We start from the raw sequence: 27,195 nt of genomic DNA on the forward strand, positions 1-27,195 counted from the left end.
TTAACCGTAGCAAAGGAGCCAGGAGAGTGGGATCTGGGTAGGCTGCTAAGGAGGTTGCAACTGTATCTGTAATGCTAACTTTTGTTTTTGAATCTGAGGCAAATAAAGTGAAAATAATATTTGTTAAAATTTAGATATTGGATACACAGACAAGTGTTTTATTATTTTTTGTACATTCCTGTTTGTGAAACAGCTCATAATTTTAAAAAGCTATTTTAAGAGCAAGGAAACTAGGAATTAGAGGGAGGCAGCTACCAATTAGATACAAGGATAAATTCTCCAGCAGAGTTGGATGTCATGAACTTATTGCCACACCTCAGCCATACATTCATACGTCAAATATTTATTGAGCACTTACATTATGAGATAGTAAATCTCCTGTCACAAAAGGGACTCAACCAAAACTAAAGAATCGCTTGTCAGCGATATTGTTAGAAGTCTTCACACGTCAGCTGGGAGTTAGCTCAAGAGAACTTTTAAGATCCTAAACTATCCTGAGATTCTGTGTTCGAAACATGTTTTCTCACAGAAACAAGACTACCAAAGGCAGCACCGACGAGAGCTACCGCTTTTGAAGAATCTCAGAACACCCCACCAGCTTTCCTATAGCAGAGCCCTAAAAGGTAGTGGGAGTCAGCTGCTTTGTGCAGGAAGAGGAAAAGGAGATTAGTGAGCATAAAGGATGTCATATTTTCAAGACAAAAGCAGCAATGATGACTGGGACCCAAGGATGATCCCCAATAGACGATTTAACCTCTAACTTTGCTGTCATATTTTCAAAACAGCTGTATGGGAAGGGCACATAAGCAGCTGGAAAGTATTTCCTGCTCTTTAGCATCCAGTGGAATCCAACCCAGGAACCTAATTTATTTTGGATTGGAGGACAGGGGTAGACAGGAAGGGGTGGGGCAGGGAGGAGGGCGAGGAGGGTTTTTTCCCCACATATAAATATTTTATTTATAATACATCTGTGCGTCTGGGAGTCCCTAGGCTTTTCTGATAAAATCTAAATTGCAGGAATAACAGTTTAACTCCTGGCTGTTTTAATGACTGGGACTTGTATTACAAAATTAATTGGATACAATTACACTGTCCTTACAACATCACCTGCTAGGACTTGACAATTACAAAGCACTTGCACATATATTGTTTCATTCTATCTTGTGAGGTAAGCAGGTTACATATTATTATCCCCATTACTGTAGAGGAAAGTGAGACATCCAGAAGTTAGCTAAGTGGCTCATCTAGAAAGTGGAGGAGCACAGACTACAGCATCCAAGAGTCCGACCCATATTGCATACTCCTCAGGGCCTTAATCATGACAGTAGGGGACTCCTGTGAACTTGGGATTCCCTTGTGACTGATTACGTACTTCTATTTCTACCTTAGGTCCCTGGATCTTTTCAAAAAGTAACCTTCACTATAAATAATCTTCCTTGGGACCCTGGAGGATCTGACCACCTGAACCTATATAAAATATAGCTTTCAAGATAAATAACCAAAAGGTTAAACAGAGTTACCATATGATCCAGCAATTCCACTCCTAATTATGCACCCAAGAAAACTGAAAACATACGTCCACAAAAATCTTGCATGTGAATGTTTATAGAAGCATTATTCATAATAATCAAAAAGTAGGAACATGCCAAATCTCCATCAACTGATGAATGGAGTTCATCAAAGTTTAGTATATCCATACTGTAGGATATTATTCATCCGTAAAAAGGAATGACATACTGATGCATGTGACAGCATGGATGAATCTTGAAAACATACTAATGCGAAAGAAGCTAGGCACAAAAAGTCACACATTGTATGATTCCGTTTATATGAAATGTCCAGAAAAGGCAAATCCATGGAGAAAGAAAGTAGATGAGTGGTTTCCAGGCGCTGGGGGAGGGAGAACGAGGAGTAACTGCTAATGGTATGAGGTTTCTTTGGGGTGATGAAAATGTTCTGTAACTAGATAGTGGTAATTGCTGCACAACAATTTACTATTTACTACTACTATTTCACATGAATGTATATTTACATAAATGTAAATTCATGTAAATGAATTTAAATTTACACTTTAGTGAATATACTAAAACCATGGAACTGTACACTTTAAAAGGATGAATTTTATAGTATGTAAATTATATTTCAATAAAGCTGTTATTTTAAAAAGAAGAAAGAAACCCAAGCTAGGAGAAGTAACTTGCCCAGTCCTTTGCCTTTTACAAAGGATTTTTTTATGATAAAGATCAAACTTCAATTCAATTCAGTTAAAAGCAAATCATTCAGACTGATCATTTCTAAACATTCTGTATATAAATCCTCACGGGATTCTATGTTTTGGCAAGTTAAAAAGCTTCGTTAAAATCCTCAGATTAAACAAAGAAAACATATGATCCACTCTATATTTCGACACAGGAAAAACATACTCATTAGGCTCTCCTGAGGAATATGCACAACTTTTGCAGACTGTTCTAACAAGGAAACGTCAGTCAAAGTCAATCAACTTGGTCTTCCACTCATTAACACAACTTCCACACAGGGTTTCTGCCCAGCGTTCCAAAAGTTAACTGTTGAAGCCTGCATCAGAAAGCATATGGCAAATTCTACAAAGACCTGGATTTTTCCTCTTGGGTTGCACAATAAAGAAATCTTTCTTCTGAAACTCTGTTTCTGAAATTCCAACATAATTCCTGAAGTTCGAGAGTCTTTTAAACGCTGAAATATTAATGTCATTCCATTTTCTCCCCTAAAACTCAGAAGCATATTGATATCTATCCTCTACACAGCCTTTTCTTGAAATAACTGGACTGATGACAGAAGAGCTAACAACAGAGCTATTACATCAAGTTGATAAATAAACCCCATCTTAGGCAGCATCACCGTGTGGATAAAGGATAGGATTTAGATGACGTTCCTGCTGCCTTCCCCCACCATAGATACACACCCACACCACCCCCAATCCTGGAATAACAAGGTGTCATCGTCATCATCATATCAGAGCACTGTGAACCATATAAAAACAAAACAAAACAAATAACAACTTCCCTGGACACCAAAAATAAATGGCCCAGCCAGAAATAGTGCTGTCAGAGACGGTTACATGAGCTCCATGGTAGAAACAACAGTTGAACTGCATTGATGCTGGGAGCTCCCAAGGACTCATAGTCTCCAAATTAGATTCACCATGAGTTTGGCCCAACCAACACCAGCAGACTTGGTGCTGTTTGTTCACAATTGGTTCAACCCAGGAAGATTATCTGCTGAGCTTCTAGTATTCAGGGGGGCACATAGCAATTTATGGCCTCACCTATTTTTCTGGATTTTCAATAATCCTTTCTCCATCCTTCTCTAGGAAAGAAGGTGATTTCAAAGGCCCAGTTAGGACTTTCTCCAAGCATAAGAGCTAAGAGTTCACAATGATACCATGGGCGACCATGGCTGCAACAATAAGGCTTTGACCAGGAGTAGGGGGTGGGTAGGGGAGACGCAGCCAACTTGAACCTCAGTCCACACTCTAGTGCTCCAGTCATGACAAAAAGCCTTCTATCTCTGAACTCACTGTGCTCTCTGCTCCTCCAGGACTTTTCACGGGTAGCAGCGATAGCCTGGAATGTCATTCCTCTTCACCTCCCACTCAGCTCCGACTTAACTACCTCCAACTTGCCCCTAAGGACTTGATTTAGATATTACCTACTAAAGGAAGCCTATCTGAGCCTAAACCCTGGTGAGGGCCCCTCCTGAGTGCTTCCACAGCATTGTGTACCTACCCTTATTATTGGGGCTATCTGTTTGACTGTCTCACCAATTAGATTTAGAGATCTTTAAGAGCAGAAAGGATCTACTTATTTTTCTTCCAAAAGTGAAAATCACATTACCAGTTTTTGGTTTTTGTTGCTAGTGTATAAACGGCCATAAAAGTACTGCACGTGCCTGTACCAGTTGTTCCCTTTCTCTGTGGATGGCACCACCTAGTAGCGGTTCAAGCAAGAAAGCTTCACATTTATTCATTCAAAACACAACAAAGAAGAAAATAGGCATGCCTACAATGTAGTAGGCACTCCGCTATCGCTATATCTATTAGTGAACGAGAGAAACCCTGTCCCTACTATCATGGAGCTCAGATTCTAACAGAAAAGCCAGACTTTGAACAAGTAACTCATGCAACTAAAGGGAAAGTGCAAGGTACTCTGGAAGTTCACAATGGGTGACATCCCAGCCTGGGATGGGACTGGAGCAATGTAGATCATCTTTGGGCTTCTTCTCCCTCACTGGTTCTACATCCAGTCAATAGCTTGGCCCTGTCACTTCTGCTTCTGGAATCTCTTTGTATTTTATCTCTCCCTGTCTCTCACTCCTATACTATCAGCCCTGCCTACCTTTGCCTGGAACGCTGCAGCAGCCTCCTCGCTGCTTAGACTTGACTCCTCCAATCCAGAGTCCATACTGAAGCCAAAGGGATGTTTCTAAAAGAAAAATCTGATCATATTACCTCCCTGTTTAAAAGCTTTCAGCCATTCGCCTATGAGCTCCTGTAAAATTTTAAAAACCTTTATGTAACTTGCAAGGCCCCGTATGCTGGCTTCTCTCTCTCTCTTTTTCTCCAGTCTCAACTCTTCTCCACATTCCTTGCACCCATGCTCTAAGACATATTAACTTACTATGGTTCTTTCTTTAATCTGAATCTTGATTCATGCTGTTTCCTTTGTAAGGAGCATTCTTCATTCTCCTACTCCCAGCCCATATGAGTGGCTAATTCCTATTCCTCCTTCAAGTCCCTGGTTAGACATAGTTTCCTCTAGGAAACTTTCCCTGAATCCTCCTACCCCCTCAGCCTGAGTTAGGAGTCCCAGCTATACTGTGCAGCACCCTTTATTTTCATCATAATAATGAGTCCAATCTGTTCTAATTGGTGAATCTGTAAACTCTATGACGGCAGGAACCATATTTGCTTATTCACTATTGTATTTTCAGTGTTTGAGACATTATCTTGTACATAGTAAGAGATCTAGAAACATTTGTTGAATGATTAGATGACTAAAATGAACACAAATTATTAAAATTTAGATAATACAGAAAGTTATAAAGAAGGCAAAAATCACAGCTAATTCCACCACTCAGACATAATCACTGTCAATATTTTGGTGCATATCCTTCCCGACATTTCTATTTTTTTTTCTCCCTTAAAAACGAGATCTCATTTTATGTAATATTCAGTCAAATTGTTGTTGTTGTTTTGTTGTTTAATCCTAAGCTTGTTATTACGGACACCATTGCAAGTCAGTAGTACATTGCTCTCTGACGTTCTGTTGCATGCGTATACCATAATTGAAATAATGAATCCTCACCTTGATGGATATTAGATTATTTCTAATATTTTATTAGCATAAAGAATACCGAAATAAACATTCATCCTTGAACGCATATCTTTGCATACGTTCATACTTGAACACCGTGCATGTAACAGCTAGAACAAGGCCTGGCACACAGGCAGGGTGAAGCCATATAGTGAGTGGATGAGCGGATGAATAATCAAATGCATACGGGGATCAGGTTTGTCCATAGAGAGGCATAAGAATATTGTGGCTAAGAATTCAGGCTCTGGAATCAGGACACTTATGTTGAAATCCCAGCTCTAGCACTTTCTAGCAGTCACTAGTCTTTTCCCTGGCTTCGTCTCCCTCTCTGTATCTGAAGATAACGGTTGCACTAACTTCAAAGAACTGAATAAGATAATGCAAGTCAAGCGCACTCATAGAGCCCTGCACACTGAAGCACTCAATAAACATTGGTATCATTATTTTTGTTATTATTTTAAAAATTTATTATTGGAATGGAAATTCCTCAAGGTCCACAGGAAGAAAGATAGAGCTTCTCTTCACACAGTGAGGAAAAAAGAAAACAGTTCTAACGAGAAAACAGAAAGGAGATAATTAAAAATGAAGAAGAATTATTCTCATTTGAGCTTCATTTTCTCCATGGCAGTGACAGCTCTTTTCCGTGGGAGTAACCATACCTTTCAGAATTTTCAGCGTTTTCAAATTTTTGTGATCTCAGTTTTTTTTTTTTTTTGGTGAGCAAGATTGTCCCTGAGCTAACATCTGTTGCCAATCTTCCCCTTTTCGCTTGAGGAAGATTGGCCCTGAGCTAATGTCTGTGCCAATCTTCCTCTATTTTGTATGTGGGATGCTGCCACAGGATGGCTTGATGAGCAGTGTATAGGTCCGCACAAAGGATCTGAACCTGTGAACCCCAGGCTGCTGAAGCAGAGTGCGCAAATTTAACCACTATGCTACCCAGCCGGCCCCTGTGATTTCCCTTTTTTTTTTTTTTTAACAAAGTTGCTTTATTAATTATATAACCAAACATGGGCTGGTATGTATAACTTTGTGAATTAGAAAAAATGTTTTGTCCCAATATTTAGATTTTAAAAACACATTTGTTTGGCAATTACTCTCATCTTGTGCTATCCCTTCCACTGTTGCCTTAGGGGTTATATAAATTAAATCTTGCGTAATTTAGATTTCTTCTTCCCCTAATCAGATTACATGCTCTTTAAGACTGGTAACTTGTATACTCCTCTATATCCTCTACAGAAGTAAGAATCATTCCTTTTACTCATAGTTCTTAAGAAAAAGATGATTGATTTGATACATATTTTTGGCAATGTTGCTTAAGGAGTGAAAATTTTGCTGAAATTCTGTGGAATGACTGTATGGAATCCTTCTGAAAAGCCATGTTTAAAAAGAAGAAAATCCTGTGCTTATGACTGCTGAAAGTTTAAGATTCTCCTCCTTCCCTTTTCACCTAATAAATTTTGAATGTCTCAAGACACCAGTGAAAACAAAATCAGCATGCTTGGGGCACTGCTGTTTGGAGAGCACAAATGCCATTTTAAAAAAAAAAAAATGAAAATGCACTTCACCGGTAGCATTCATTTTCCAAGGCTGTAATTTCAGAGAAACACTTAAAAAGCACTGAAATTGCTGGACCCAAAGGCAGCAGGGACATGACCCAGATTCATCTAAACTAGAACAGGAAACCCGGACTGTGATAACTCAAATATCCATAAAGGTAGAAAAGTCCCTTTCAGGACTTTTATTTTCCCCCTACAGGCTTCAAGATCCAAGGGGAAAAATGTGCCAGGATGGGTGGGGCCTCAACAGGCTGACTCACTGTGGTTGGATCCAGACTGCCAGGGAGAGCTGGCTTCGGACTATAATTAGGCAAACACTGCAGCTGGTCTTGCTGGCGTTTCCTTGTTAAAGACGACATTATTAGAAAACGTGTAAACAGGAGAGGGCAGTGGAGGCTCCCTCCAGACCTTACAGCCACGGACCCCGACCCCTCCATGGCTTTTCTGTAGCATCTGCCATTTTGATTCTATGTAGAAAACGAAACCACACACATTCCACCAACGTAACCTCTCCTCTGAATGGTGCTTCAATTCCCCAAGAACCTCAGCAATCACTGGCATTATCTCGGTTCTGTTACTTTAGACCTTATAGCTTTAGGCAAGTTAGTCGAGCCTTGGTCTCTTCACTGGTCTAATGGATGTAATAAGAATATCTATCTCATAAGTTAGGGAAATGAACTGAAAAATAGCTGAAATAAAATACATTAAGTGTCTAGAAAAGTGCCTAGTGTATAAAAAACATTCAGTAAATATCATCTATTATTATTAGCTACTCTTATGATCTTAATAAATCCTGCCAAATATTTCAAAAGGTCTCTGCAGCTTTCTCTTACTTTACTTTTATAATTTTACCATCCCAGTTTAAGTGGAAAATCGTCTTCCTTTAAACTCATCGTTAAAAACAAATGTACTTTTCTTGACTTCCCAGTTTCCTATTCTAACCAATTAATACGTCCGTACACTCCTTAGAAGCATTTAACTTACTGTGAATACTAAGCAGAGACCAGGAAAAAACAAATCCAACAGAAGAGGCCGGAGGAAAAGAGGCCAGGTGAAATACAAATACAGATCCAACAAGTTTAATTTAGTTGATGAACATTTGTCTGGCACTTACTATGTACTGGCATCATGCTGGCTTCTAGAGACTAGAAAAGGATGAGCAAGAAGTGTTTCTGCCCTGGAAGAGCTTAGAGTCAGGGTGGATATTCTGAGACTGGAGGGTCAGGGAAGCTATCCTAAAAAAAGAAAATGGCACCTGCGCTGAAACTTGAAGGATGAGCAGGCTTTAACTAGGTAAAGGATAGGAGAGAAAAGGTATTCTAGGCAGACGGAGCAGTTGGAACAAAGACTCGGAAGTATGAAACAGCTTTGAATTGCAAGCAATTCAGAATTAATGGAGTAAAAAGCATGGCATGGAGACTACTGGGAGATAAAAGTGGATTTACAGCTTATCTAGAGAAGACAGAATTGCACTCTGTGCCCACCTAAATAGGAGGAGCTCGTGGTTCCAGTCCCACGACCACCAAACTTTCACCAGCTGAGCTCCCCAACCTAGAAAGTAGTCACTATTTTAGCTCACAAAAACAACGAGTATTTTCAGGCCCACGTTATGAGACATTGGGTAAGTTCCTTTGTTACTCTTTCTGGTTTTATTTCATCAGTTGTAAATTGGGGTAATAACCATGCCTTCTTCACAGGGTTGTCGTGAGCATTAAATGAGATAATACCGCACACACTTGGAACAGTACCTGACACAAAGAAAGTGATCGACATGCGCTAGCTAGTATCATCCACGTGCTGCTATAGTCTCCGTCACCCCAGAGATGCTGGGGAGGCGAGGTGTGATCATTGAGACAGCATATAAGAAGAAGTTTTTCTTAACACATGGCCACGGCATGTCAAAATCTTTCTGACCAATAACCTGTCAGGATGTATGATCATGGTGCATGAACTCTGACTCTGAAAAAGTCACAATTTCTATGAGCCCTGGCAATGACTTTTCTGACAAAAAGGTGTGTCACAGCCTTGTGGTTATTTATTTATACTTACCACATAGGGGAGAGAGTTTTAAATATCTCTCACTGAGCTTTTCTCTGTGTCCTGGCTGGGTTTCTGTCAGTGGCTCCCAGCAATGAGAAGTCAGGCCTAATCTGCGATATTAGACCTGATGCTAAGAGAAAAGGACCCAGAACTCCACACCTGAAAGACTGCTGACCTCTGCTTGTTGCCCAGTTCAGCCTATTCTCTTCCCTCTCCCCACCACAGCATCCGACATTCAGTCCATCAGTGGAGGTGGCACCCCTCACTTCTATATTCCAAACCACCTCCCAACCAAAGGAGCATGCAGGCAGACTGACTTTCAGACAGCACCCACGCAGCCCCGGGGAGTGCTGCAGCTCTGCTCGCCCTTTCTGCGCTGCAGCAGATGCCAAAGGTGAAAAAAGAGGAAGAAGCTGGGGTGTTCCCACCCCTCTTCCCGCCGCCAGCACCACCGCTGTTCAGAGGTTTAGTCTTCAAAAGCCACTTAATATTCCTGCAAACTCTGTGTCTTTTTTTTTTTAAACAGTATCCATGACAACTCTGAGCCAAAACCCAAGAGGAGCCTGTTTAGTTCTCAGGCATGTGTTCTATGGAGCATATTCTTTGTCCATGGGAATGTCTGGTAGGATGTGCATTAGGTCCTAGTGAAATATTTCTATTTACAAATTGAGGGAAGACAGGGTAAACCGACGTCAACACTGCTTTGTTAATCCTTTTTTAAAAATGGAATATTGTAATTTTGTGTCAAAAGCTATCAATTTAAGAATAAAAGAAACCCACATATCTCAGGGTATATTTACACAGTACTCATGTGTGGCCTGATTCCTGGATAACCCCCAGGGGGCACCAAAGAGCTGTTTCCTTTTTTAGTACACAGGGGGCTAAGAAATCCTGGGTGCACTTTCCAGGCCATATAAAACACAGTAGATGAGTTCTATTGTACAAGATGTCCTGGGATCAATCCAGGGCACAGGGAGCTAGGGATCTATATGACATGATCAGTAATTTGGCTCTTGGCCATACCCAAAGATAAACATACCAAGACACAGAGCTCTTCAGGAATTGAATCAGGAGTTTTGAGCAGCAATGCCAGATTCTCATTGAGATGCAAATGGTGTGGCTGAGCCACCTCATACTGCAGACAGTACCCAGATATCTGGAGTGGTCCAACCCAGCCACAGAGAATATAATGCCAGCCAACTGGGCTCACTACAGTCCAGCTACAGATTTTCAAGGTGTCATTTAAACTTCCTGAATCTATCTAAGAAGTAAACCAGGGGTAAAAGGGGTAAGACAGATTTATTGGTACAGGCAATTGTCCATGACCCACAGCCCTCAGCACATAGCTAAGACTGCATATGCTTATTGGGACACAAGCTCTTAAAAGAGACACCATTATGATAAGAATGCCCCTAATCCAGACTAAGCCATGGGTCATAGTTTTATAAGACACCCCTATCCCATGGTACTGCTTCTAATTGGGATAACAATTATCCACTCACGTGACTTACCTTCTCAAAGTCTCGAAGAGCCTGGGTCTGCACCTGAGGGGGCTTTTCAAATGCTCTCAAGGAATGTGTCTGCCCAAAGGGGACCTTCTCACCACTTCTCCAGGTCTGCGACTGCGCTGGAGGGCCTCGATCTTTAGTGTCGCTAAGAAAAGCTGCCAGTGAAACAGAACAACCAAAAATTTTATATAATGGTGCATTATGATCATTCCAACGTGCACAGTCTAGCAGAATTTGGCTTCTGAAAAATGCAAACCAATTCTAGGCCACATAGAAACAGTTCACCTGAAGGAGCCTGTGGTAGATCATATTAATAATGGTGTTCAGTGAAACACACTAGTTTATGTCCACACCCCTCTGTAATTTGATGTTCCTGCTTCTCCATCAAGAAGTAGAGTCTATTTCTCCACCCCTTGAATCTGGGTTGGCCTAGTGACTTGCTTTCAATAAGAGAATATAAGGAAAATGTCACGGTATGAGTTCCAGAGACTAGGCCTTGAAAGGCCTTGCATTTCTATTCTCGCCTTTAGAACCCTTAGACCACCAGGCTGTGAGGCAGCCCAGTCTACCCTCCTAGAGGAGGAAAGGCCAAGTGCAGGGGGCAGATGTCCCAGCTGACAGCCAGTCACCAATTTCCAGACACTTGAGTAAAGCTTTCTCGGACCCTCAGCCCCAGGCAAGCTGTCAGAGGATTGCAGCTAGTTGAGTGATCCCAAGTGAGACCAGGAGAAGAAATGCCCAGTTTGCCAACACACAGGATTGTGAGAAATAATGGACCATTGTGTTTTAAGCCCTGGGTGCACAAACTTTTTCTTCAAGGGTCAGATAATAAATATTTTAGGTTTTTAGGCCATATCATCTCTATCACAACTGCTCAACCCTCTCCTTGTAGCTCAAAGCAGACACTAAAATATGTAAATGAGCATGACTATGCTGCTACAAAACTTTAATTATAAGAATTGGCATTTGGCCCTTGGGCTGCAGTTTGCTGACCTCGTTTGAAGCCACTAAGTGTTACAGTGGTTCATCATGTGACCAAAGATAACAGAAATAGCCTCTTTTTTTTTTTTTAAATCAAGTTACTAGCTAAAAAGTATTTCTAAAAATCTCTCTATAGAGATTCTCTCAGGTTATCATTTAGAAATAATAACCATTATTGTAACAACCAACATCTTAGCAGGCTTTCCAGGTTACAAAATAGTTTCACATGAAACATTTCATTTATAAAGTTATTGTAACCAGGGAAACAGACTGATGTGATTATTAAAACTATTTTACTAACAAGTAAATAAAGGTTCAGAAGTTTGCGTGTCCAAGACTACATTGTTAAAGAGTGACAGAACCAGTTGTATGTTCTTTCCACTCAACCTTCCTAAGGGTATGCTAACGCTATGTTATTTTAGCAGCAAAGGGGATTGTAACAGGCCCAAGAGTCAGGGGAAAACAGGCAAAGGGGCAGAGACAGGACCATTCCACTGATCAAAGGAAGCACTGCCCCAGAGAAGCTAGCACAGGCTAAGCTGCTACTTAAGCCTCTGCGCGCCTTTGAGAAGAAACATTGTGAAAGAAGAAAACATCAGAGCTTTCTCAAGCATAGTACACAGAGGACCTCAAACTGAGGTGGGCTCAAGTTTGTAGACACAGGTAGAGAATACAGAAGAACACATCTTTTCTTGGCTGACAGAGGAAACAATGAGCCTTTTTTTTTTTTTTGAAAGATTTTATTTTTTATTTTTCCTTCTCCCCAAAGCCCCTCAGTACATAGTTGTATATTTTAGTTGTGAGTCCTTCTAGTTGTGCCATGTGGGATGCCACCTCAGCATGACTTGATGAGTGGGGCTAGGTCTGTGCCCAGGATCCAAACTGGTGAAACCCTGGCCGCTGAAACGGAGTGCGCGAACTCAACCACTCGGCCACAGGGCAGGCCCCAAAAACCTACTTCTAATGGCTTTGTATTGCCCCTGCTTACTTTACCAGCTCCTTGTCCCACCTCTGGCTTCCCAACTAAACCCTGAGCACGCTGGCTACTGGCTTTCTTCTCTAGTTCCTTGAATATATCATGCCTCCTCCTCTTCAGAGCCTGAAGGTAGGAAGAAGCATGGTGTTCACAATGAGCCTTTCTTACTGAACAATTCTTTTTTAAGTCAGAAAGAATGACAGCCATTACAATACTTAGCTCTGTAGACAGTGTCAGTGCAAGTGAGAGCAAAATGGGCTCTGGGTGACTCTGTGCCTCATGGAGGAAGAGTTAGACAGACCTGGACATAAGGGCAAAGGAGATCCTAAGGAGCCAAGAGACAAAAAGTCATCATAGGCTCTTTTTCTGTCCTTTCCTTTCCTTTGTTTTTTTTCTTTTTTCTTTTCTCTTTCCTTCCTTTCAATTCCTCCCTCCTTTGTATATTCTTGTCTCTTTTGTTGAAAATTAATTGACTATATATGCATGGGCGCCAAAACAAAGGCAACAGAAGCAAAAGAAAAGGGATGACACCAAACTAAAAAGCTTCTGCTCAGCAAAGGAAACCATCAACAGAATGAAAAGACAACCTAGGGCATGGGAGATAGCGTCCTCCTGCTCTCCCTCCTGCCCTCTTTCTTTCTGTAAACTCGCCAGAAGGAGCACAGGAGACAATCCTCAGATACTTTATTCAACTGCTCAGCATTTTTTTAAATGCTCAGAAAAAAGCATTTTCTACTTAAAAAAAAAAAATGAAAGGAAAGAAGGAAGGGGAGGAAGAAAAAAAGGATCAGGAAGATGATGGTGAAAAGAAAGATGAAGACAACAATGAAGGAGAAAATAATGATGATAAATAGGGTGGTTCCAGTGCAGCTTTTTTCTTGTCTAAAAATAGTTAACTCCCATTACATTATTGATTTAAAAGAAAAAAAATGAAATGTAAGGCCATATAGATTGTTTTTAAACTGGACACTGTATAGTGTCTTTTCATTTTTGTAAAATTAGCATGCTATCAAGTGTGTCCTTAGAGAGCCCTGTCCTTAATGGTATTTTCAACAGCCGCTAACTTTGCCTGGCGGAGCATAGGGGCTTAAAGTAGCACAGAAATTTAAAGTAGGTTTTATCGGTGCACAGCACAAATTACTTATAGATGGAAGTGGTATTTTTTCCATCTTCAACTGTCTTTGATTCAGCTTGTACAAAATGGTTGTTGTTCTGTTCATTGTATAACACTCTGTGATTGCAAATTAATAATATTAATAATAATAGTAATAATAATGTTGTACCTGTTTTGTTGATATTCTGATTATTTCTAAGTAAATGCGAATGTTTTAATTAAGAGAAATTAGAAAGAATTCTGTCTTCTACATTTAGATGAAATTAAATAGGCTATTAAACGGAAGAAAATGTGATGAAACAGAATGACAATACATTACAGTTAGATTAGTGGCATATGATGGGAAGAGAAGAGACTATGAAGCTTGCATATGAATCCTGACCACTAGCTAATTGTGGGAATTTAGGCAAATCTCTTAATTTTGCTGAGCTTCATTGCCTCTGTAAAAATGGGAATAATTGGCCAGCCCTGGTGGCCTCGTAGTTAAATTCAGTGCACTCCACTTCAGTGGCCCGGGTTTAGCTCCTAGGTGCTGACCTATACTGCTCTGTTAGTGGCCATGCTGTGCTGGCAGCTCACATACTGAAAAATAGAGGAAGATTGGCACGGATGTTAGCTCAGGGCGAATCTTCCTCAGCAAAAAATAATAATAATAAAAATTTTTTAAAAAGTAAAAACGGGGGGCTGGCCCCGTGGCCGAGTGGTTAAGTTCATGCGCTCCGCTGCAGGCGGCCCAGTGTTTCGTTGGTTCAAATCCTGGGCGTGGACATGGCACTGCTCATCAAACCACGCTGAGGCAGCGTCCCACATGCCACAACTAGAAGGACCCACAATGAAGAATATACAACTATGTACCAGGGGGCTTTGGGGAGAAAAAGGAAAAATAAAAAAATCTTTAAAAAAAAAAAAAAGTAAAAATGGGAATAATAATACTTCTCTCACAGAGCTTTTATATGGATTAAACAAAACAATAAGTGAAATGCCCACCCTAATATCTTGCCTGTAGTAGCCATTTTGTCTATTCCTTTTCCATTTTTGCCCTAGTCCTTTGATCTGACCTCAAAATGGAGGATCCTGATGCTCAAAATGAGTATGGTAGGCCCTTGGGATTTGTAGATTTAATATACACCATTACCAATGCTAATTTTAAGGGACTCTGAAGTCTTTAACACATTCAAATTAAAAATTTTTTTCTACATTGTGCATATGAACCATCTGCGCTTCAAGGCTGGTATGAAAAAGGTAAACCACTTAGCAAATGAAGTAAAACCCTTCAGTGATTAAAAGTTTTTGTGAAAAATGTTCCCCCAAAGAGAACTGTCTTCACTTTGGTTTTGTCATTCAGGTAGATCCCTGGCTAATGTTAGTGTGGTAACGGTATAATATTATTACGAATACATTAATAATAATAATATTTACTGGGTGCTTATTCCCTGAAAAGTTCTGTACTAAGAGCTTTTCTCACTTAATCTCACTTATACGGGTGACACTTAATTACCCATTTTAATGGTACATTTAAGAGTAGAGATTTCATTTTAATAGCAGAATCTATTTTAATCATTTTACAAGTGACTTTAATCTTACAACTACAGAACTGTTAAAAGTATGAAGAGTTCACACAAGTATTTCAGTTTTATGATTTACTGCACTGTGCTGAGAAGGTGGGGAATTATATGCTACACTAGTATGTGCAAATTTGGAAATTGACAAAAAGTCTGAGGATATTGCCGTGATGAATTTAAGGGGTCCATAATTCAAGCGAATACGATCGGCAGGAAACCAAGTATCTAGCAAGGAAAGGCCCACGGCCTCCTTACCTGCTGCATGACTTGTTCTGGGTACCATCTCCTCATCATCATCTGCAAAATAATCTCTGTGGAGAGAAACACATTGTTGATTAATGAGATAGCACCCCACACAGTCCCCAATCCCTGAGGTGGCAAGACGCCTATGTTCTGTTTTCATTTCTTTCTCCACAAGAATTCATTAAGCTCCTGCTCTGTAGCAGGGACAGTGGTAAGTGCTGGAGATACAAAGACACACCCCACAGGAAGGGTTCCTATCCTCAATAAGTACATGTAGAGACAGCTATTGAACAAATAATTCCTGAGATGCAGAGAACGTCAACCAGATGAAAAATGGAAACAGAAGAATATTCCATCATGAGGGAACAGCAAAGACCCTGAGTTGGGAAGGAACTTGAGCTGTCAGAGGAAGAGAGAGACCCAATGTTTCAACAAGACCATGCAGGGCTATGGGATGAGTAGGATAGTGAGTTTTATGTGAAGGACAATGAGAAACCACTGAAGAATTTTAAATGAGAAAATGAATGGTAAATGACCAGATTTAATTTCAGATATGTCATTCTGCCTGCTGAGTGAGACTGTGGAGGGAACAAAAGTGGATGGAGAGAGCAAGAAGTTGTGATGGTTTTCACTGAAGGAAAAGATAGTAGAGATGAAGCAAAAAAATTCAAGGTATGTTTAGGAAGTAGACCTGACACGGAAAACAGACAAAGGCTATTAATGGAAATGTTTAAAACACTACATTTCAGTAGCAATAGGTGTATCTGTCAAGCACAGTGAAGACCACCATCCCTAGCACAGAAGGAGAAAAAAACTCAAAATGTACTCAACAAATACTCATCAAGAACCTAGTGTGTTTTTATTTTTATTTATTTATTGTTTTTTGAGGAAGATTAGCCCTGAGCTAACATCCATGCCCATCTTCCTCTATTTTATATGTGGGACTCCTGCCACAGCATGGCTTGATAAGCAGTGCAAAGGTCTGCACCCGGGATCCAAACCAGTGAACCCCGGGCCGCCAAAGTGGAACATGTGAACTTAACCACTGCACCACCTGGCTGGCCCCACACCTAGTGTGTTTTTAGACACTGTTTTAAACTATAGGAATGTCGCAATGAACAAAACAGACACCAGTGCCTGCACTCATGGATCTTACATTATAGTAAGGGGAAAGAAGTAAGTAAAATGTATAATGGTAACTGGGGACAGGCACTATAAAAATTAAAGTAGGGAACAGGATGGGGAGTGCCTGAGGTGTGGGGAGGAAGAGGCGATTGCAATTTTCAGTAGGCAAGTATTTTCTGAAAAGCAGTGAGGGTAGCCATTGGGTATCTGGGGAGAGTCTTCTAAGCAGAAAATATCGAACGCAAAGGCCCTTAGGAGTGAGCTTGCCAGCGCGTTCCTGGAGCAGCAAGGAGGCCAGTGGGGCTGGCAGTGAGCCCGTGACGAGTAGTAGGAGGTGAAGTCAGGGAAGTAGTGGGAAGGCTGGGCAGGGGGCAGACTGTAACAAGCCTTGCGGGACATCGAGAGGCATTTAGTCACTGGAATCTTGTGAGTCAAAAAGAGAGATGAACTGAGTGACGACTCTTTTAAAAGGGCTGGCTGCTGTTTTGACAACAGACTGTCAGGGTGGAGAAGGCAAAAACAGATGATTGCAATAAACCTACAGAGAGATGCTTTCAACATTTAGCTTATTCCTTAAATCCTGGAGTACTCCTAGTTAGTTGTTCCAAAAATAATTCTGTAGAGAGAGATTTAGAGGGCTTCTCCTTTTAAAAGCCAGAAGACATTCACAGGAAGGTGGAGGAGAGCCTGGCATTTATTTAGAAATTGTTGATGTTCTTGCTTTTCTGCCTCAGGGCTGGATCTTGGCATGAATCTTCACTTTGTTAAGTTCCAGATGGACATGAAAGTACCAGACAGGGCACATTGGACTACATACACCACCTGGCAATTCTTTCTTATTCAAAAGCAGATCACCAGCTTGTGGCTTGTTGTTCTTCCAGGTCTCTTTCCCTGCTCCACTTGTCATTAAAAATTCTCTCTGAGAGTTAACAATGAAAGAGATGAATGTACTGCTTATGGATTCCCCTTGCTGAGATCAAGTAGGGGAAAGATGTTGAAACGATCAGCCAGAACAATGTCTTGAAAAATTTGTGGGGAAAAAACTCACACTTAGCTGCTGCTATTCACACATTGGATGGATTCCCTTATGCTCAGTCCACAGACCTAGCTAACTGTGCATCTGCCGTCAGGAGCAGGGTCATTCCTCAGGCCAAATTCAGCCCATCCAACATGTTTCATTTGGTCAATACAAGGTTGACCCATTTCTAATGCCTCTTGGAAAATGAATGGGTCTAGCAACACTGGGCCTGTCTTTCCACATAGGGGGATAACCTGCCGCCTTTAAACAGAACAGACGTGTTCTACAGCTTGCCACAGTCCCTGTCACTCCCTATCCTTGTAGTCCCAGCTCATGCACTCATTTATGGTACTTTCCTGGCTCCTTATAGGTCTCTGAGGCTGTGACCCTGGTATAGATCAAGTGCAGATTTCATTTCTGCTTTCTGATACAGTCTTGAGTAAACTATTGGCTACAGCACATAAATAATTAATTTGTGATGATAAGCTACTAACTGGCTTATAAGTCACTTTTACTTCTCTGAGGTTTAGTTTCCTCAAATATTTGTAAAAGAAGTACATGAATTTCTAAGGGTCCTTGCAGTAATTATGCAATTCTATTCTAATAGATGCTTAACCATAAAACCCATTTTAATACTTTCCAAAGATCCAGGGAACTTTCCAGACTTGATCGCATTCAATCCTCTTTGCTCAGAAGATTCCACATTCTAATCAGGAGCAGGTTATAGCAAGGCGAGGCATGGTCCCACGAGACACCTCACCTTCTCCCCCCGACCCACACCCGCTCTGAGCCAGCTGCTTACCCTGTATGAATCAATAACTGGAAGGGTAGTGAGGCCACTTTGGATGGGTACTGAGTTAACGGGCTTATTGTAGTCTCAGGAGATTTTTTAAAAATCACTTTAACTCTATTAACAGCTCAAATTCCCTCTCTTATTGCCAGAGAGTGGGGCTCACTCAGCTGCTCCAAAAGTTTGGTGAGGAATTTGATGCTCCCCTAGGGAAGGGGCTCATAGTGAAGAAACACAGGGTATATGTCTAAGGGATTGCAATTTGTGACAACATCTGATAAAGCGAAGTGCAAAGAGAATTGAGGTATGTTAGAGACAGACTCCAAGCCTGGCCACACGCACACACACAAAGAAACAGTAATAGATGTTGGTAAATTCTTCCATATTACCCTAGTCCAGAAAAAAACTTGGATGTCTTTGTCCTGGTTTCTCAAATTCAAATGTTTCTTGATATTTTTTTTTTTTTGCGTCTGTGAGGAAGATTGGCCCTGAGCTAACACCTGTGCCAATCTTCCTCTATTTTGTACGTGGGTCATTGCCATAGCATGGCTTGGTGAGTGGTGTAGGTCCTCACCCAGGATCTGAACCTGCAAACCCAGGCCACTGAAGGGGAGCACGCCAAACTTAACCAATACGCCAGTGGGCCAACCCCATAGTTTTTTTCTTTTAACATTAGTCCATGAATGACTGATGCTCAGGTAGCATGTGGTTCACCAGGGCACTTACAGCTCTCCTGCATAGATGCACATATATAATCTTTCCTCCAAGACACTTTTACCTTAAATATTGCTTTTCCTGTTTAAGTGAACTATACTTATCCTTTTTCTCCCTAACTCATCAATCTGTCAATACTGATACCAATTCTGATAAAAGTAGATTTACTAATTTTTGCCCAGACACTCTCCTGCTTAATTTGAAGAATGAAGCATTTTGCAAGTACAAGCCATCCACCCCCAGCTGTTCACTCATTTAATTTCTGCATGGTATATTACCCACTTTTTTTTATTTGCTGATAAGTAGCTATGAAGATACTAGACTCAAACAATACATCAACATTCAACATCCCATATTACTAGCTTTTCCTAAAGTTTTCCAGGGTGATTAGGTTGAGAATGATCAGAACATAATTGCTCCTCTCAAAGCCATCTGCTACACTCTGATACTAGGATGCTGTCCAACTGTGCTCTGATGATATCTTCCAGTAATTTTCTAAATATGGTAGCTTCAACTATGTCAGGAATATCCAAGGCACTCAGTTTTGCTTTGCCAAAAAATGGCCATTGATACAGTTCCTTTCCAGGATTTGAGCGGCTTACGGGTCTCACTAGTCTAGACTCTCCTAACATTGTGGGGAGGGGTGGGAACTTGGGTCCTTCTTCCTTAGCAAAGGGTAACACTATGATGGAGCCTGCAAAGAGAGATTTTCTATAAGGCAGCCATAGACTGCTCTTTGCAAACTGCATATTTGGTGTTATCGCTTTGCATTTTGGCCTATTTAATCTGTGGACTAAGAAGAGCAATGGACTGTGTTAATGGACCACATTATTCACGAGCAATGGCAAGATGACAATCGTACAACTTCACATCACAGAACAAGTTGTGCAGCAAGTCTTTGGACAGTATGAGATATTAGTATACCAGGTCCAAAGTCACCCCCAGACTATGTCTAAGGAAACAGAAATAGGCCTGTCTAGGCCCCATTGCTTTCTTCTCCTCAGTCTCCCCTAGTAAGATAATTAACCCAGGGCTATTTCTTCCCATATGAGTGTCCAAACTCCCAAAGAGGGTGGGTATTTTTTCAGGCCCCTCCCCAGGGCAGTCACATACACTTGGGGTTTTCCAGCACCACATAGTCTGGCCCCCCTACTTCGTCACTCACCATCACCCTGGTTTAGCTTCTCTAAGCCTGGGGACAAAGGCCATCTTCCAGAGGCATTTTCTATCTTCCAAACTTCTTTTTATAAGGTGTCCTTATTATAAACAGAAATTCAGAAGGAGGAAAAACAATCTGCTATAGCAGTACTTAGAGCAAAAAACTAGGCCTTGATTCCTATTTCTAGGGTTTTTCACTCCATTTCATAAATATTTATTGAGCAGTTGTTTATATGGCAAGCACTGGAAATACAAAGGTGAAAAAGAAATAGACCCTGTCACCAAGGTACTCAGAGTCTACTGGGGGAGGCAGACAGGACTCAAAGAGAGAATTATTAGAATAATGAGATTTAAAACAGATTTCAGAACATAAATGAGATAGAAATTAATTTTGTCCTGATTAGAGGGAGTCTAGGAAATCTATAGAAAACAGAGAACATTGAACCTAGGCCTTGAAGGATGGATGTGAATACATGATGAAACATGGCATAGGCCCCAAAGTAGGAAAATGAAAGGTGTATTCAGGGCTTTCCTTTTGTTCCCTCCACCTGAGTCAGCATGAACTGCTCCTCAGGACCCCCTTCAAACTTCCTTTTTACCTTCCCCTCTCTTCAAGCCTTCCTCCCCAAAATCCAACCCACACACAGGATTATTAAGGGGCGTCAACAGGGAAAACATTTCTCCATTTGCACATCCCTCCTCAAACCCTGTAGCTTTATCTAACTCTCAGAACCCCCAAAGATGATTTAAAATAATCAAAACTGTCAGCAAGAAAGGATAAGGACTAAGATTTGCACTGCAGTAAAACATGTCCCGGTGGCCTAGTAGTTAGGTTCACACCCTCCGCTTCGGTGGCCGGGGTTCAGATCCCAGGTGTGGATCTCCACACTGCTTATCAAGCCATGCTGTGGCAGGCATCCCATAAAGTAGAGGAAGATGGGCACGGATGTTAGCTCAGGGCCAATCTTCCTAAGCAAAAAAGAGGAGAATTGGTGGCAGACGTTAGCTCAGGGCCAACTTTCCTCCAACAACAACAACAAAATGCCTACTGATCAGAATAGGAGAGAATCTGGAGAAGTGAAAAGGCTGGAGGTTTAGGATGGTAGAAAATACAAGTGAATATCATTTTTTTTTTTTTTTGCTATTTTTATACTAAATGATTAATTCCCATTAAAAAAAAAAAACTGGGCAACATATTTTGATCTAATTTACATTGTTCTTCTATTTAATGCCCCCAATAAAAGATGTAAGGTAATAGGTTCAGTGTGGCCTTCTCAACAGCGGGGCTATTGGTATGACAGGAAGATTGCTGACGTTTGCTGTTTATTGGGGTGTCCCCAGTATTAGGCACTGAACCAAACACACATTCTGTTCTAATTCCCATATTCTTAAATCTTTTATTTTTCTGAGGAAGATTAGCCCTGAGCTAACATCTGCCACCAATCCTCCTCTTTTTGCTGAGGAAGACTGGCGCTGAGCTAACATCCGTGCCCATCTTCCTTTACTTTATATGTGGGACACCTGCCACAGCATGGCTAGATAAGCAGTGTGTAGGTCCACACCCGGGATCCAAACTGTTGAACCCCGGGCCGCTGAAGCAGGTTGTGTGAACTTAATCGCTGCACCATTGGGCCGGCCCCCAATATTCTTAAAGCTTTTTTGACATGAGTTGCTAGATTCTAGTTCAAATGAAAGAAATGTTCCTAATGTTCAAAGATCTGCTTTTCACATTTTTGATTTATATCCACATTCAGCCCTTGCAGATATAAAAGGGCTAGAAAGAGGAGGAGAACTGTGGCCTTTCTTTAATGCGTCAAGCTCTGGCTCTGAGAAGCTTTAAATGGTGGGTTTCACAAAGAGTGCCAACTTAGAAAGAAAGACATCTACAGGTAGCAGTCTCTGGCTTGACTGTGCATAACTTTACAGTTAAACATGTTTTTTACACTGGAATTTTCCTCAACACTAATCTTGCATTAAATGACCACCATCATTACTGTGGCCAACCAGCACAATTCACCACCAATGCGGCCACCACAATTCATTGAGTGCCTGATATACTTTCCTGAATCTCATTCAGTTTTCACAAAATCTGTAAAGTCAGTACTGTCACCCTTATTTTACAGATGAGGAAGCAAGAGGCCTAGAAGGATGAAGCAATCTGCCCAAGATCGTACAGCTAGTTGGTGTCAAGCCTGAACTGGAAAATTGTATCTGTCTGACTCCAAACGTTTACTCTGCCCAATATGCCCTATTTCTACCCACACATCTACCAGGAGCCTCCTTTGTACCTGCTTTGACTCCAGGGAAATGACCCCTGAGAAAGTGAGGTGCAAGGAAGGGCGGGCAGCGCTGCTGTGGGAAAGGGATGACATTTAGAGTCAAATCCAGACACAAACTCATTTCTTGGAACACCACTTCATCCCCGATGGACACCGCTCACACTTGAGTATTTGAATACAGGTATAACAGGTATTTAATGAATTAAAATCCTAAAAGGGAAGTGGCAAATATGACTTTTTATATAGGTCCTCTCTTGAAGAGTGGGTCATGCATTATTTTATACTTCCCTCTCTCTATCCAAATTCCCCCAAATATTCACGACTTCCCTGAACCCCTTCTCTGATAATGCTTGGCATTGCCCCTAAGGGACAAAGGGAATGAACTGACTGGGTGGAGAGGTGATGGAGATAGACACAATCAAAATGGGAAAGGCCCTTAGTGAACAAGCCCTGAGACTTCGCCTTTTCAGATCTCTTTTTCTCTTGCCAAGAGAGACACTGAGCATATCTTCCATGTTCCAAATATTGCCAAATACCCCCCATTTGGCACCAGAATTGCAAAAACACATATTCAAATGCAAATAGGATAGAAGTCACAGATGCAGAGCACAAGACTATTACATAATAAATACAGTGAGATTATAATTTTTCTCCTCTCAAGACCTATCATTATAACCTCTGCAAGCTAGGATGCTTAACTGGCAAAGCCTCTCAGAACAGAGAGAGCTTCACTTGTGCGTCTCCCTCTGCCCACGAAGTGTGGGCTGACTTGGCACCGATGCAGTAACATCCACTTTCTCCAGTACAGGCTGCAATTACACCCTTCACTCAACACAGTCTATTCACTGAGCGTGGCCACAGCCCACTGGAACGCTGGGAGGTAGTTTTCTGGAGTGCTAAGTCCTCAATTGCTACAGGGAACTGCAAGCATCATTGTGCACCTGCAACACCTCCTCTGAGTTTTATGACTTCTTTTGCTCTCACCCTGAGTCTTTGTTCTAAAGGGGACTAACATTATTTTTCTTGCTGCTATCTATCAACGTTCAGAGAAACCACTTAATACTGTAAAAAGGTAAAGGCGGTTCAAGTAACTTTTTCCCTCACTTTGCCCTATGAGGTTATCAGACATCTAACTATCTCATAAATTCTCCTCCCTGTCCCCTGAATCAGCCCAGACACTGATACCACTCTTTCAAGAGGGACATGAAAATAACCCGCCTGGATTCAGTCACATCACTCGGGGATGGTATATGGTGTCTCCCCTCACTTCTAAAACTTAGCTTGTGCTTTTTACTTTTGGTCCTGGCAATACATTCTGTAGTTCTCAGTTTTCATTAACAACCACTATTCACCAGGCGCTGGGGTATGCCAAGGCAGTTGGCTCAGTCTATCTCAGAGCCCCAGACCAAGCAAGCCTCAAGAGAGGGATGATTTCTTCCCATTCCCACCTACCTTTTTATTCACGTAATCTCTTAGTATTTATTTTCTTTATAATGCTTATTTTTAATAATTTTAAAAGAATTATGTGCTCCTTCTAGAAATTTCAGAAAAAAGAAAAGTGTGTAGAGAAAAATAAAAATAATAAAAAATGCTACCACCTAAAGGCAACATTGATTGTATTTACTTTTAGTTGTTTGTCAGTCCATATGCTTGTGTGAATTCTACAAAATAGAAAAAACACTGAACATGCAATTTAGTATCTTAATTTTATTTATGTTATTGAAATCAAAGGTTCTGAGGAATGCATTTTTACGGAAAGAGGAAGAGTCAGGAGAGGAGGCAAGTGAGAGGAGGAGGAGGAGGAAGAGGTCTTAACAACATTACAGACCTGCTCAAGATTAGAAAGAATGAATTTAGAGTCTTCCTTCGCAATATGGTTTTGTAATGTACTAAATCAAGCTTATAGAATCCTAAAGGATAAAAAATTGACTGAGGGCTACCAAGGGTTGGGGATTGTTAAGGCAGTAAGAGACTCTAAAGCAGGGCTGAGAACCATTCAAACAGCTGACCCTGAGGTCTAGGCTCAGTAGGCGGATGAATGAAGAGCAGATGGCCTGGGAGATATGAGAGAGTGGAGGAACTGGAGTAAACGATAAGGCAAACAATATTCAGAAAGAGTGAGGAGATGGAGGGCTTGACCTTGTGGTCAGGGAATATAATTTCAGAGTTAAGGATCCTAAGGATGGAGAATTTGGAGTGAAGATGAGTTACAAAGGATGGCTGTGCTTATAACGTACTGAAATGAATCAAACTTAAGGAATTGTGAGGTCAAGGTGTAACGGTAGTGTATACTCATGCCTGGTGACCCCTCTAGAATGTCAGCACCTTGAAGGCAGGGTTTTTATATCATTCACTATCATGTATCCAGCATTTAAGAAGTCTAGATCATAATAGGAATTTTACACATATTTCTTAAACAACAAATAAATACAATTTGAATGTATAATGGCATCCAGCTTTGATAATCTGCTGTATTCATTCAATAATAAGGAGATGCATACCAAAGAGATATTCACATGAGCCTTGCAGAAATGTCCTCTGGAAAGTTCTTAAGCGAGTATCTGCTAAGTGCTAGAAACAATATACGATGCTGCAGATTTACAGACAAAAGATAGTCCTTTCTTCCAATAAACTTAGGATATGGAAAATACCAAGTAAACCAACTAGCTGCATGCTATAACAGAGAAGGCAGAGCGTGCTCTGGTTACAGAAAATATCCAGAGCTAGGTTCCAAAAATAATCCCCAAAGGAGGTAATGCTTAAACTAACCTCTGAAGGATAAACAAAATTGTCCTAGCAAAGGCAAGGCGAGGGGTGTGGGTGGGAACAACTGGTATGTTAAGGCCCACTCATAATAATTTTAGCTCAGGTTGAGTAAAGCGACACTACAACCAGCTCCCTAGGTCTGCTGGCAATAATACTGCTCCTGTGATGCCAATAATCTAGAAATTTCTAAGTAATACACAGAATAATCTTTCTAAAACTAACTCAGTTCCATGCTTTACAAGTTGTCACTTGGTAGACATAAACACAAATTTTTCCTGCTATAAAAACATATATTGACTTAGTTTTAAAGCACCATATAAGCAGTATTGTCCATAATCCCATAACCAAATACAGCATCTATTTTCTTTTTTATTCTTGCCTTGCAATAGACATCCTAATATATATACATAATTTTGATGTATTTTATATCCACTTTTATATCCACATTTTCTTATATTAAAATTTTCTGGAAACCATTTTAGGAGAAAGTTGCATATGGTCAGAGAGGTTAACAGTAACAGTGAAGCATTTCACCCTCGAGAGGGATACAAGCTCCGAATGTTGCTCCTGATTTCCCTCGTCTATCCCAGGAGACGCCACTTGATGTCAAGGTGCCTCTGTTTCCCTTTCTGCAATATAGGGACTCAGGTCTTGAAAAAGATATTTAAATGGGATGAAATAGCCTCTATATTAATATGAGTTTCATAAGTCTAAACTCTAAGCAATTTGTAATGTATTTTCAAGAACTAGAAGCGTGTGACATAGTTATTCCACTTCTGAACAGCTAGCATTCCAAAATAATCCTATGGAAGAAGATGCTTTACATCCCTCGATGTTTATCAAGGATTAACTATAACAGTTAAAAACTAGAAACCTAAAGCCTTCAGGATAGGGGAATGATTAAGTAAAGTCATATAATTACACAGGACAGGCTATTCCACATTACGAATAATGATATTCCACAATAGAAAATAAATATATTCTTAAATTGTGTGAAATGCTAGAAATTATTCAATTTTCTTTGTCAGTCAAAGCTTTTGTATACCAGCAGTTGTTGCTTCCTTCTATGCCTTCTGCCTGGGCCATGATATGACACCAGCCTCAGGTTACCACCTTCCTAGTTGGCCTTGGAGAAGCCAAGGGAGAAAGAAGTTTCTGCAGAGTGGAGCAAGCATAAAAGGACTGAAGAGAATAAGACAGATTAAGGTAAAATGTATTCGAAATTATTAAAGTGCTATGAAAGTACAAGTCATTGTTATTATTATAATTATAAACAGTCTATGACTAATGAAGTTCTTCAGCCATGAGGAGAAAAAGAAAATTCAGATCATGCTTGTCTTGCTGACCACAGAACTCAGAAGATGTTCTGAGACAGAGGAAAACAAATCCTCAGTACATTTGAATGTTTTAAAATAGAATCAGATAGAGCCACCTTGGGTCATCATGACATCTCCTTTATTCTAGACTTTTTTCTAACTTTAAATGCTATTTGAATTTTTGCCAGAGACAACTTGTGGAATGTTCTGAGCCCAGTTTGGAATTTTATTTATAAAATAAGGTCAATTTCAATAGCAGTAGTGTCTCCGGGCATCCACTGAATGGATGGATGCTCCACACAGCCTTATGTAAATCATCTCTGAGCCACGCAGAATAGACAGGGCACTATGATGAAGTCAGCTAACTTATCCTTTCAGGGACCACTCAGCCCATTCCCAGTCTTCTCGTATTTTAAATCCAGCCTTAGCACGTAAGCTGGAAGAAGAGGGGAGGGAGGTCCAGTCTGACGTAGTATGTGAGAAATAAGCAAGTAGGGGTGACAGCACTGATTGAGATAAATTCCTCAAGCCAAAGACCAAGTATATGCCTACTTAAAAGTAGATCAGAATTGCAAAGACAGAGATTTCCCATCCCCAAATGCAGAAAATTAATTGCTAGAAGTGCCAAATGTTAAACAGGAAATTCAACATCCAAAGATGTTTCAATAATACAATTATGAAGACGAGCTGTTTCC

General features: G+C 40.7%; 1 protein-coding gene across 21 annotated transcripts in view; it reads right to left on the reverse strand.

Annotated features, from left to right (window-relative positions):
• PDE4DIP (phosphodiesterase 4D interacting protein) overlaps positions 1 to 27,195 on the reverse strand; it is a 177,002-nt gene that overhangs the window by 143,576 nt on the left and 6,231 nt on the right. For all 21 annotated transcript variants that reach the window (XR_011439270.1, XM_070268424.1, XM_070268427.1 and 18 more), the window contains exons 2-3: positions 15,347 to 15,402; positions 10,462 to 10,613 (exon numbers count right to left, since the gene is read on the reverse strand). Coding sequence is in view for 20 of the 21 variants with exons in the window: in XM_070268424.1 (XP_070124525.1) it covers positions 10,462 to 10,613; positions 15,347 to 15,402 (208 nt within the window). In the remaining variant the exon portion in view is untranslated. The remainder of the gene's footprint in view (positions 1 to 10,461; positions 10,614 to 15,346; positions 15,403 to 27,195) is intronic.

This window comes from Equus caballus, chromosome 5 (assembly GCF_041296265.1).
Source record: "Equus caballus isolate H_3958 breed thoroughbred chromosome 5, TB-T2T, whole genome shotgun sequence".
Classification (NCBI taxonomy): Eukaryota; Metazoa; Chordata; class Mammalia; order Perissodactyla; family Equidae; genus Equus; species Equus caballus.